The 13,266-nt window shown below is 57.2% G+C and overlaps 1 protein-coding gene across 1 annotated transcript; it reads right to left on the bottom strand.

Moving 5' to 3' along the window:
* Positions 1-2,340: 2,340 nt before the first annotated feature.
* Positions 2,341-13,233, bottom strand: PAOX (polyamine oxidase). Its single transcript, XM_058698242.1, has 7 exons — positions 12,981-13,233; positions 11,902-12,388; positions 9,522-9,721; positions 7,134-7,386; positions 5,543-5,655; positions 5,002-5,159; positions 2,341-2,755 (listed from the first exon to the last, which is right to left on the bottom strand). Exons 1-7 carry the CDS (start codon positions 13,162-13,164, stop codon positions 2,618-2,620), a joined length of 1,533 nt encoding a protein of 510 aa, XP_058554225.1. The 5' UTR covers positions 13,165-13,233; the 3' UTR covers positions 2,341-2,617.
* Positions 13,234-13,266: the final 33 nt, after the last annotated feature.

Genomic DNA, 13,266 nt, shown 5'->3' with positions numbered 1-13,266 from the left:
GCGCGGCTCGCGCGTGCGCACTACGCTTCTTTGTGCGCCGGAAGGAGCCCAGAGGGCGGGTCTACGAGCCCACCTGGGGCCTGTGCACTCTGGAGACTCTCAGGGGTCCTGAGAATTCGTGAATACGTTAGTGTTTTCCACTTCTTCCCTAAATGTATTCTGAGTATAACTGTAATATAACTTAGCTGTCCCGTGCCAATGTTTGACCTCTTTTTACAAACTTGGTTAAAATTTTCAAATATTTATATATGTAATATCCTTTTTTTCAAGTACTCCAGGTTTTAAGCAAAGCGTTTGCAAATACTGACTGCAGTTCTGCTACATTAAGCCTATTAATACACTGAGCCTGGGATTCCCACTGCCCGGGTACTCTGTGTAAATGTAGTCAGGTTTTAGCTTTTTTTTTGCTTTTTTTTTTTTTTTTTAATTTATTCTTGCGAGAGAGACACAGACTGCGAGCAGGAGAGGGACAGAGAGGGAGACACAGAATCCAAAGCAGGCTCCAGGTTCCAGGTTGTCAGCACTGAGTCCCACACGCGGCTCCAACTCACGTGTGGACGAGATCGTGGCCTAAGCCCAAGTCAGAGGCCCAACCAACTGAGCCACCCAGGCGCCCCAGGTTTTAGCTTTAATCTGAGTCCAACCAGCTACTCAGCATACACTGGGTACAAGAGTATTACTCTAAATGTAATTTTTGAAACAAGTTCCTAAAATTGCAAACATGCTTGGATTCTCCGCACAAAAATGTCACTACTGTGATGGTCTTAAACCTCCTAATTCTCAGCACTAAACATTCCAGAGATTGAGAAACAAATCCACCATGGGAGACAAGCCTTCCCAGGTGGCCTCCAGATGAGTTAGGCACCAGAAGAGGACCCAGCCCTCAGCCCCCCATCACAGAGCAGCCATCCCACCAAGAGGACAGCCTTTGTCACTCTGGATACAAGAAATGTCTCCCCAAAGCACGTGGCTCAATGAACTCTTGGATGGATGTCAACAATACAGATCATTGCGCCTGAGGGAAGCTGCAATCTCTCATAGACCTAGGACTGTAAAACTAAAGTAAAACCCTGTTGGGGCACCTGGGCGGCTCAGCTGGTTAAGCGTCCAACGTCGGCTCAGGTCATGGTCTCACAGATCGTGAGTTCAAGCCCCGCGTCAGGCTCTGTGCTGATGGCTCAGAGCCTGGAGCCTGCCTCAGACTCTGTGTCTGCCTCTCTCTGCCTCTCCCCCGCTTGTGCACTCGTTATCTCTCTCTCTCTCTCAAAAATAAACATAAAAAAAAAACAAAGCTCACTGGTAGGTGTCCCATGCAAAATCACTCCAGTGACACACAGCAGTAGACACACATACAGAGCTCTAGGGTGGAGGCAAGGAAGACCCCTTGGAGGGGCGACCTGATCTGGGAGGGGAAGGTATGAGAAGGGCCTGTGCAGAGTGTGCTGGGGCCGAGGGCATGTTGGGCACCACTCGGGATTGGAGAAGAGCCCAGACAGGCCTGGCCCCAAAGCCCTTCTTCCAAACACACATACACTCACCCCTGGAGCCAGGGTGCCCCACCCCAGAGCAGGACACAGACTGCAGCCAGAGATACGAGGACAGGCACAAGCCACTGACTTCAAAGTGGGTGCAGGGCCAGCAGCCCCACCGCCTGCAGCATAGAGTCCAGGCCTCTGAGGGTGGCCAAAGGGCCTCCTCCAAAGTGCCACTCTCCAGCCACACCTGCCTCCCCTCAGGACCTGTCCTGGGACGATGCCCAAGCTCTACGCTGGCAGTCGTGAGACTGGACAATTACTGAACTCGACCTCTAGGTATTTTGTGCTTTCCCCAGCTGTGAAAATGGAGGTACTTCGACCCCCTCACTGGGACAGTTTGAGGAAGGGAAGCTGAGGTCAGCTGAGCAGAACACCCAGGGCATCCCCACACTATCACCCCAACACTGCCCGCTGCACTGGCATGCTCCCCACTCGCCCTGACACACCAGCTGTCCCCCTCCTCTGCGTTCGTGAGGCCTTGTTGTTCATCCACTTCCTCCAGAAAACCTCTGGCCCCAAGTCAGGACCGGGTGCCCCGTGCACTCATGGCTCCCTCCACCTGGCCGTCACCCAGCCCAGCACGCCATGGGTGTCTGCCAAGGTATCTTGTCAGCACGGTCCTGAGCACCAGCAATGAGAGCTCAGGCCACCAGGAGATGCCTGGGACCAGGGGCGACCACAGCACCCAAAGTCCAGGGAACTCAGGGGAGGGGGCACCGGGCCCTGCAGGGACCCCAGCCTGGGACCAGGCGAAGACAGAAGCGACAGATGCTGCAGCCCTGAGGTGGAAGGATGAGGAGACACGGAGGCTTTAACACACTTTATGTGCACGCCCTCAGCAGCAGTGCTGGCGCCTTGTGTCACACTTCTCCAGGAAGACCTCGCACTCAGCTCAAGCTCGGCCCTGACCAGACTCCATGATACACGTGAGAAATGAGAGCTGTCCCCAGTTGCCAAAAAAAGGAAGGCTGTCATTAATATCCCCAAATCTTGGCCAGGCCAGACGCTGTCAGAGGAAGGATGGTGGCAGCCTCCCCGGCACAGGAGGGGCAGAGCCCAGCTCGGAATGGAAGGAGCAGGACTCAGAGCCGGGGCTCGGGCAGCTGCGCTTGGGTGTCCCACAGAGCGATGAGCCGGTCGGCCTCCCTCCAGCCAGACAGCAGAGCCCCGTGCGTGGTGGAGTAAAACGCCCGATGTGTGGCTTCCCCTGCAAACAGGACCTGGAAAGAGAAGCCGGGGTTAACACGGGGCACAGGAGTCAGGCTGTGGCCACACGACTGTCACCGTGGCCACAGAGCTGGGGGCAAGGGCGTGGCTGTATTCTTCACTAATCCCACGGAGCCCCAAGACATCCGGAAACATGAGCAAACACACCTGGAACCAAATGTTACTGCAAAATGGAAAATTCAACAGACCATTTGCGATGCAATGTTAAGAACATCGCCCAAAACGCAGAGTGACAAACCAAAGAGATGGAAATTAGGAGGGAAAAAGATAAGAAAATTTGAGGACCAGTCCACCATCCAAACAACAGAAATCTCAGCAAGAAAAAGAGAAGAAAAAAGAACAGAGAGAAGAAAGCAAATCTAAGAGACTCTCCCAGCTGACAGCAGTCGCAGGGTGGAAGCTCCGTGTGGTGCGAGGCAAGGTGCAGGGTGGAGTCAGTGACTGCGTGTTGGGGGGGGGGGGGGGGGGGCAGGTGCTTGGTGAGAGCAGGGCCCTAATGTTCTTCCAAGCTTCCTAGGAGGTAGGAAAGAAAGGAACCTGAATGTCCCCGGACTTCCCCACTTCAGCACCGGAGAATGTCTTCCACACCTGAGGGCAGTGACTCTCGAACTAGGGTCTACACCCAGTGTGTGGCTCTTACATGGCTACAAGTTTTTGGAGACGCCTCCCACTGAAAGGTAGGCTCTGCGTCCCGCCCCGGGAATCTGGGCAGGCGTGTGACCGCGCTGGGCAGTGGAGTGTGGCCCAGCCGCACCGTCTGGCACCCAGCAGCATCCTGCTCCCGGGCACACCTGTGCTAAGAGTCGTGGGCACCACGTGGGCAGCCGCATGAGGCTGCCATGCTGTGAGGAAGCCAGGGCCACACAGGCCACGGGCAGGCACTCCAGTCAGGGTCCCCGCCCAGGGCAGCTGTGCAAGAGAAGAGGCCTCAGATGACCCCCGCCCCAGCCCTGCGTGATCCCCGTAGGTCGTCTTCCCAGCTGAGACCCCAGACATCATATGGCAGAAACACACGGTCGCTTGTGCCCACCTATAGGATCTGTCATCATAATAAAGTGTCTGTTTTGTACCAGTGGGTTTTAGGGTAGTTGGTTCTGTAGTGACAGGACTGGACCACCTAAGTATAAGGGTAGAAAAAAGACATTTCCACACCTGCAAACTTTCCCTAAACATTTACCTCCATGCACCCCCTCCTCAGGAAGCTACTGGAATAAATGCTCCAACACAGTAAGGGTGGGGCTGGGGGCAGGCAGGCAGGGTGTGGGCTCCGGGCAGGTAGGGCATGGGCACGGGGCATGGGTGGGGGGCAGGCCACAGCTGTGCCTGAAGGGGCTGGAGCTGACTCTGGCCCAAGGGAAGGAAGCGGGAGACAATGTAAACAGCAGAACCCAGGCAAAGAAAATGAGCCTGCACACTCTCTCCCACACTCACATACATGCTGCACACACTCACACTGAGAAACACGCTCACATCTAGAAAGAGGCAGGAAAAGGAGCCGCAGCTTCCTTGCACCCAGGGGTGGACAGGGCCTCACCCAAAGTACTGCTGCACGCATGGGGAGCTGGGGGACACAGGAGTGAAGAGAGCTAACACCTTATCGGCCATAGTGAGAATTCAGTGAGGCTTAAAAGTGAAAATTCAAGGAGCAACATTATCAAACAAGCAAACCGAAAAGAGATCATAAAGCACATGGAAAACTGAACAGTGTTGGACAATATGGAGGAATTAGTGTAAATTCGTAACTGCGATAACGATGTTATAGTTACACATCTTCAGAGGGCGTCCCTCATCCTTTAGAGACGCACACGGAAATATGTGCAGGAAAATGATGTCACCTGTGGGGCACGCTTCATGATCACGGGGGGGGGGGGGGGGGCGGGGAGGGAAGGGGGGTGAGTGACCGCCGCCACCTGACAGCTCGGAAGTTGGAGATGGAGACCCAAAGGTTCCGCCTGCTTGTGCACACATTCCAAGTGTTCCACGACTGCATGCTTTGGGGCAGGTAGACGCGTTTTTTGGAGATATGATAAACCTGGAGAGGAGACTCCGCCAGAATAGGCTGGGAAGGGGGTGTCGGGCCCTCCACCAGCCTGCTATATCTCGTGTTATTTTGTTAGCCAGCACTGCCGAACTCTCTGATGCTTCAGTCTATGCGCATGTAGAATTCTGATAAAATAATACATGCGTAATAGTTCATAATTTCAAGAAGCCCACGGACTCTGCCCACCCGCCGCCTCACCTGCGCCTCCGTGCCGTCCGCAGGCAGGGGCTGCGCCAGCAGGTCCACGTCGTCCCCGGAGCTGCCCACCGCCACGTAGCTGTAGGAGCCCCTGGTGTACGGGGCGCTGTGCCAGCGCGAGCGCAGCACGCTCCTGGGCGCGGGGAGCTCGGCGTTTCCTGAACCCAGAGACACGTGTTACCCCTGCACCACGGGCCGCCTGGCCCCAGCTGCTCTTCCATTTAAGACCCCGCAGCTGGAAAGTCAGGAAACTACCCGGAACGAAACCCAAGCCACGAATGTATTCATCAGAGGGCTGTCTCTGTCTTACCCGCTTTGCTTAACTCAGAACCCCCGGAAACAGAAAAAAGAAGTGGAAAGTGTTCGCAAAGCCATTTCGGTTCCTCAGAGATGAACACTCGAGTGACCCCACTAATAGAAGGGAGGACTGTCCTAGAGGCTCACAGCTCCAAGTTCAGTTCTGCACAGCTGGTGCCCTGGTTGCCCTACAGAGTTCACCAAGGGGCCCAGGTGGTGCCCTGGCCGCACGCGTGCTCGGTACCTGTCACCCTGCGGAGCACTTGGGTCAGAGACAGAAGCACTTCCTCGTCGGACAGAGTCTCCATAAACTCGGACTCCAGCCCAGCGATGAACCCACAAAGGACGTGGGCAGACCTGCGTGGGGAGACACACCCCTGACACGCCTGGCCACCGGCCAGCTGTGGCCACAGTCACCTGTGCCGGGCAGTTCTGCAAGTGTGGGCCACAGACTCCAGGGTTCTGTGAGGTCAGAGCTCGTTTCACAGGGCGCCTGGGTGGCTCAGGCAATTAAGCATGGACTCTTGTTTTCCCTGGGGTCACGATCTCACGGTTCGTGGGTTCAAGCCCAGCACCGGGCTCTGTGCTGACAACTCAGAGCCTAGAGCCTGCTTCAGATTCTGTGTCTCCCTTTCTCTCTCTCTCTCCCCCTCCCCGGCTCACTCTCTCTTTCTGTCTTTCAAAAATAAATAAAATGTTTTAAAATTTTTTTTAAGAAATACAGTTATTTTTCATTTAAAAACGATATTTATGTTAACATGGTATAGGCTTACCATTTAAAAATAACAATTTTTAAACTTCTCAGTTTTAATCTCTAATGTGGTAAATGCACAGATACAACCACATAAACAAAAGCTCTTTGGGATCTTCAATACTTTTAAAGAGTATAAAGGGGGTTCCTGAGACCACAAAGTGTGAGAGCCACGACGTGTCCCCAGGACTGTCATCCCCACCAATGTCCTGAGCACAGAGCATAGGCCAGAGAGCCAGGCGTAGGGAAGCTGGCCGGGCCCCCCAAGCCACCGCTCCACCACCCATCCACACAACCACGGCCACATTTCTGAGCCCTGGAGTCAGCTTCATCCTCAGTGCAAAGGAGACATGCAGGGTCCCTCGTAGGCTGGAGGAGCCCATACATCCTACTCTCATGACCACTGGGGATGCTCTATGCCGGCAGGCATGCCTGTGTTTTGTCCTCCAGGCCAAGACCATGGTCCCCGATCCCACCCCGTCTGTGTGGAAACTGGACCACAACATACTAACCACGTCTTTTGATCTTGCTGGAAAAATCAGCCCCCCCCCCCAAATTATTCATGGTCTTATTTCTGAGTAAACACCGAGTCCAGAGTTGCCACATTATTTATGTTTTATGGCTGGGCCACACAATTTAGCCACTGATGGGTCTTTGATTTCATGACTTGTAAGGGTATGTTGCTCAATTACTGCAACAGGTTTAAATACTGTCTTCCAGCTCCAGACACATCCATGTTTCAAATTCCTCCTGAACCCTACACGCCCCAGCTTCCTGGAGATTTCAGGAAATACTTTCTTACTGATGGAACATTCCTGCCAGGCCACGGGCACATTCCAGGCCCCCAGGCCCAGAGATACGACAAGCTGCACACAGCAGGCTTCTGTCTGTCCCTGCAGGGTTGGCTCCCTGGTGTCTGTCATCAGGCTCTGGCTGCCCTTGGGATCCCACCCAGAAATCCTCCAGAAACACCTCCCAGTGAACCAACACACCGCTGATTCTCAACCAAACTAAGGCCAACGAGCCAGCCCCTTCAGAGCTCACACCTGAAACTTCCTCAGAGAAACTCAAGAAGCATACGTACTTGAAGGAAGGCAGGACTAAAAAGCCAATAAGCTTCTTGAACCAGATGTGCTGGAGCTCGGAGGCGCCGTCCTGCAGGGGCGACGTGTCTTCCCACACCACCTGGATGAACTGGCAGTCTGGCTCCCAGAAGGGCTCCTCAAACTCCAGGAAGATTTTATTGTTGGTCCCAAAGCCTATTTTCCTGATCGCTTCTGCCTTCTGGGTGGGCAGCGGGGGCTCAAAGAAAGTGTCCAGACGTTCTTTAAGAAAACCTGGAATTCATAAGTGGACCCAACTTACACCACATCTCTTAACCTGGAGGCAAGAGTCACACCCCGACCCCCGTCAGAGGAGTCAGAGAAGAGGCCTCCAGGGACCCACACCAGCCCCAGCTCAACTGGGCTCACAGACGCCGGGCTGGCTCTGGCCATCTCTGGACTCAGCCTCAGCAAGCAGCACCACCATGGAGGGACACAGAGGGCCCCGTGGCCAGCTGGTCAGGCAGGGGCCGTTGGCACACCCCCGAACCATTCTCAGGACAGTTTCGCCTTCTAAACCTTCCACCTCGCGATGTCTACAGTCCACGCTGCCGTGGATTGGTTTGGAGGAGACAACAAACAGGCTTTATCCAGAAGCTACAGAAAGAGTATCTGCATGACAAAAAATTATGTCTTGCCCAGAGTCAAACAACGAGGTGAGATGTTTGCAGCACAAGCCAATCTCCTTAAGACAGAGATATCTTGAAAGGCAGTGAGTAAAGGACAAACAGCCCAACAGGAAGCAGATCCACAGGGGGGTCACGTGGCCTCCGCCACAGTCCCCGTCTGCCCAGCAGTTCCTCTACTGCAATCCATGCCACAGATACGTTCGCACATGTGTTTTGTTTGTTTTGTTTGGGAATTTTATTTGAGAGAGAGGGAGTGTGTGTGTGCGTGCATAGGGGAGAGGGACAGAGGGAGGGATGGAGAGAGGAGGGAGGGAGAGGGAGAGAAAGAGGGGAAGAGAGAGAGAGAGAGAGAGAGAGAGAGAGAGAGAGAGAGAGAGAGACTCAAGCAGGCTCCACACTCAGCACAGAGCCCGACACAGGGGTCCATCCTACGACCCTGGGATCATGACCTGAGCCGAAATCAGGAGTTGGATGCTCAACCAACTGACCACCCAGGTGTCCCACACAAGTGTTTTTATTTATTTTTTTTTTTAACATTTTTTATTTTATTTTTTTTTTTGGGACAGAGAGAGACAGAGCATGAACGGGGGAGGGGCAGAGAGAGAGGGAGACACAGAATCGGAAACAGGCTCCAGGCTCCGAGCCATCAGCCCAGAGCCCGACGCGGGGCTCGAACTCACGGACCGCGAGATCGTGACCTGGCTGAAGTCGGACGCTTAACCGACTGCGCCACCCAGGCGCCCCCACACAAGTGTTTTTAAATGCACGTGGGAAACGTTACATAAAACAGAAAAAGTGAAAATAACCTAAACTTCCACCGATTTTAAGTAATATTGAGTAATGACATCTTCAAATAAGAAATAACTATGTGGCTATGTGACAGGTATCCTGGCTCCTTGTGAACAATATCAACATTCACAGTAATGCACCTGCTGATTATAGCAGAGGCTCAGTTAGCACACACCACAGCAGTGAATGAACACAGACATTGGTGGGGGGAAAAACCCATGTCACGGATCTATATGTGCTGAGTTGGAAACACTGACACAAGTTGTATTGACCAAAAAGAGTTGGCAAGAGAGGAGCAGCCAAAGACTATGCTAATATGTCCAGTACGATTCCACATGTGGGAGAAAGGACTAGGTGGTCAGCAAGCTGCGTCCTGAAGGGACCCCAGGGCGCAGGCTGTAGCCACCGGGCTGGGGGGGCTCTTCATCTTACAGCAGCTCTGGCTTTGCTAGGCTGGTGAACTTGGACAACTAAGTGTGGGGAGTAAGTGAGATAGCACAGACACGGCGTGGCTCCCAGCCACTCCCATCCTTTGTCAAATTTCCAACTCCCACCAATGGCTTCTGTCTAGGGCGTCAGATCTAGAATTAAACGGAACCCTATACTTGACTCCTTTCTCAATCATACAAGGACTGAACCTGAGACCTGGCTGTCACACCTTTGCCGTGTCCAAGAAAGCAGGGTTTGGGGAACCCCTGGAGGTAGTCCCAACCTGTCCATAAATGACCTCTGAAGAAGCAACACGTGGGCTTTCTCTTACTGTGAAACTCAATTCCAAAGCATGCAGTTGCTACAAAACACATTAGAATAATCCTGTCCAGGACTACAATGAAAATACGAACTTAGCGGCCGAACAAACACCACAGAGCCAGCTGAGGTGGGAGAGAGCCAGAGGCCGGGGCACCTGGGATGGGTGACCAGAGGGAAACCTGTGGGGAAAAGCAGCTTTACCTAAGGGCACAGTGACAATGACATGATGTGCAGGGAAGCAGCCTCCGTCCTCACACTCCACCAACACCGGACACGTCTCCCCAGGAGAAGAGGCTTCCCGGAAGGACCCATTCCAGTGAATGGTCTTCACAGGCTTGTTAAAAACTACCACGTCCTCGGGCAAGGAGGCCATTATGCGGTTTGTGAGCCCCTGGTAGCCCCTAGGAGAGACAGAAGCGCTGGTGTCTTCAGAGGAAGCCGCTGGAGGAAGTGCCCTGCAGGGAAGGAGGGAGGAGGGCAAGGGTTCCCCCCACCCCTGCCCCTGGTGGTTTCCAGTCCACCTCAGTCGGGGCAACCAGGAGGAGTCCACGAGCATGAGCAAATGGAGGCAATCGTGGGAGAAGGCCTCCTCCCTGCCCGGCCTGGCCCCCTACTTCTGATCACAGATGCCCTCCTCTGCCAGGAACCTTGGGATGAATGCCCGGACAGCCCAGGCAGACAGAGCCCAGACGGACAAGCCTGCGAGGGTCTCTGGAATGCTGGGGGGGGGGGGGGAGGGCAGGACAGCCACCCACCACAGGGGTCGGCTGTCTGTCCATCACAGGGGCTGAAGCCTTCACACAGCACTTAGCACATAAGGGGCCTCGTAAACACGGGCAGAAGAAAGATCTGTGAGACGCACTGCCTTCTTCTAACCACCTTTTCTTGAAAATAATTATTTTTCCTAAATGAGCAAAACTAGAGAAACAAGGATCTCTCTAAAACAGGGAAGACTAATGTCCCCCTGACCCTGTCACCCTCCCCTGCTTCCCAGCTCAACCTGAGGTAAATGGAAGAAGTCCCAGGGTGTATGGAGCGGGCCTGGGTGGGTGGAGGGACAGTGGGGGACATGGGGGCCTGGGTGGGTGGAGGGACAGTGGGGGTACATAGGGGCCTGGGTGGGTGGAGGGACAGTGGGGGGACATGGGGGGCCTGGGTGGGTGGAGGGACAGTGGGGGGACATGGGGGGGCCTGGGTGGGTGGAGGGACAGTGGGGGGACATGGGGGCCTGGGTCGGTGGAGGGACTGTGGGGGGACATGGGGGGGCCTGGGTGGGTGGAGGGACAGTGGGGGGACATGGGGGCCTGGGTCGGTGGAGGGACTGTGGGGGTACATAGGGGCCTGGGTGGGTGGAGGGACAGTGGGGGGACATGGGGGGGCCTGGGTGGGTGGAGGGACAGTGGGGGGACATGGGGGCCTGGGTCGGTGGAGGGACTGTGGGGGGACATGGGGGGGCCTGGGTGGGTGGAGGGACAGTGGGGGGACATGGGGGCCTGGGTGGGTGGAGGGACAGTAGGGGGACATGGGGGCCTGGGTGGGTGGAGGGACGGTGGGGGGACATGGGGGCCTGGGTGGATGGAGGGACGGTGGGGGGACATGGGGGGGCCTGGGTGGGTGGAGGGATAGTGGGGGGACATAGGGGCATGGGTGGAGGGACAGTGGGGGACATGGGGGCCTAGGTGGGTATAGGGACTGTGGGGGGACATGGGAGGGCCTGGGTGGGTGGAGGGACAGTAGGGGGACATGGGGGCCTGGGTGGGTGGAGGGACAGTGGGGGGACATGGGGGGGCCTGGGTGGGTGGAGGGACAGTGGGGGGACATGGGGGCCTGGGTCGGTGGAGGGACTGTGGGGGTACATAGGGGCCTGGGTGGGTAGAGGGACAGTGGGGGGACATGGGGGGGCCTGGGTGGGTGGAGGGACAGTAGGGGGACATGGGGGCCTGGGTGGGTGGAGGGACGGTGGGGGGACATGGGGGCCTGGGTGGATGGAGAGACGGTGGGGGGACATGGGGGGGCCTGGGTGGGTGGAGGGATAGTGGGGGGACATAGGGGCATGGGTGGAGGGACAGTGGGGGACATGGGGGCCTAGGTGGGTATAGGGACTGTGGGGGGACATGGGAGGGCCTGGGTGGGTGGAGGGACTGTGGGGGGACATGGGGGGGCCTGGGTGGGTGGAGGGACTGTGGGGGGACATGGGGAGGTGGAGGGACAGTGGGGGACATGGGGGCCTGGGTGGGTGGAGGGACAGTGGGGGGACATGGGGGGGCCTGGGTGGGCGGAGAGACTGTGGGGGGACATGGGGGCCTGGGTGGGTGGAGGGACTGTGGGGGACATGGGGGGGCCTGGGTGGGTGGAGGGACAGTGGGGGACATGGGGAGGCCTGGGTGGGCGGAAGGACTGTGGGGGGACATGGAGGGGCCTGGGTGGGTGGAAGGACGGTGGGGGGACATGGGGGAGCCTGGGTGGGTGGAGGGACAGTGGGGGGACATGGGGGGGCCTGGGTGGGTGGAGGGACGGTGGGGGGACATGGAGGGGGACTGGGGGTTGGAGGGCTGACTGGGCGGGTGGGGCAGGCACATACCCAGGAAAGGTGCAGTCCAGCCCCGGCAGCACGGTGTATTCCCCGAAGGGTGCGAGGGCCACCAGGTCCATGCTGTGGGTGCCGCTCACACAGCACTCCACGTTGAAGAAGCTGTTGAGGATGGCCAGCTTGAGCTTCCTGGTCTCCTCGTCCTCCGTCCAGCCAGCTGCATGCTGACTGATCTCCCTCTTCAGGTACTCCCCGACACTGGGCACTGGGGCGTCCGGCAGGTGCAGGAACTCCCGAGTCTGGTCGATGAGCCCATAGAACAGACCAGCCATCTCCACCACCAGCTCATGGCTCACACTTACCCCAGAGCTAGTGTAGGACACGGAGGGCAAGCCCAAGTGGCCCCCAGTCTCAATCAGCTGGTTCTCCTCTGACAAGTCCTTTTCCTCCAGCAGCTGGTACCTGGCTGCCAGCTGGAAGACGGGGTTGCCCTGGGAGGGCCCGTGGATCCAGTGAGCACCTAGCTCTACCACGCCACCTGGGAAGGGCAGGAGATGCCACCTTGAGGTTCTCTCTCCACAAAGGCCACCCCTGAGCCCTTCTCCTGGACCACACGCAGCCCTGCCCTCCCCAAATAAGCTCTGAAAACCAGCCCAGGGCCATAGAGTCCCTGAAAGATTACAGTCCTTCATGGCAGCACCTGCTCAGACCTGGTTTAAGGGGGACACTTGAGGAGGGGGTGCTGGCCTGCACCTGCCCTGGGAGGACACGTGGAGACCAGGCATGGGGGCAAAAGGGACACCTGGGAGTGGTCCCGAGGCTGGGGGGGCTGGGGGGGGGGGAGAGGAGGGGGGCGGTGCTACTTGTGGGACACAACGGGGGCGACTGCAGAGACATGGGTTACCCTCCCCCGCAGGGGCAGGCCCTGCCAACCAGGCAGCTGAGTTTCGGGGACCATTGAACTTTGGCTGATTAAGTGGGGTGGGACGGAGATTCACTCAGGGGACCAGGTAAGTCTTCTGAGTCGGTTAACCCTGGGCGCAGGCCGGACCAGGAGCGGCAGAGCTCGGGCGACACCCGCTGGGTTCCAGAAAGGGGGTCCGGAAAGGGGTTACGAGAAAGGCCGTTACCGAAGCTGCGCTCTGAGCAGATGCGGCCGCCGGCGCGGGAAGTGGCCTCCAGGACCCGCAGCCGCCGGAAGGCCGGGTGGCTGCAGAGCCTTTGCGCCGCCCCCAGCCCCGCGATGCCACCGCCCACCACCAGCACCCGCGGGCCGCGACCCGGGGCCTCCGCGCGGCCGCCACTCGACTCCATCGCGCCGTCCCGAGCAGTCGCCGAGTGTCTCCGCCGCTCTCAAGTGCGGAGAGCACCCAGAGGACCGGAGGCGGGGCGAGGGGCGGGGCGAGGGGGCGGGGC

This window comes from Neofelis nebulosa, chromosome 13, assembly GCF_028018385.1.
Source record: "Neofelis nebulosa isolate mNeoNeb1 chromosome 13, mNeoNeb1.pri, whole genome shotgun sequence".
NCBI classification, from domain to species: Eukaryota; Metazoa; Chordata; class Mammalia; order Carnivora; family Felidae; genus Neofelis; species Neofelis nebulosa.
Note: the sequence above shows the minus strand (reverse complement) of the source record. Positions and strands in the feature narration are given on the sequence as shown.

Coding starts and splice junctions, on each gene's coding strand:
- PAOX (XM_058698242.1), bottom strand. CDS start 13,164: ATGGAGTCGAGTGGCGGCCGCGCGGAGGCCCCGGGTCGCGGCCCGCGG. Junction 12,389..12,980: donor CTGCTCAGAGCGCAGCTTCG/GTAACGGCCTTT, acceptor TGCCCTTCCCAG/GTGGCGTGGTAGAGCTAGGT. Junction 2,756..5,001: donor CGGACGGCACGGAGGCGCAG/GTGAGGCGGCGG, acceptor TTCTCTTTCCAG/GTCCTGTTTGCAGGGGAAGC.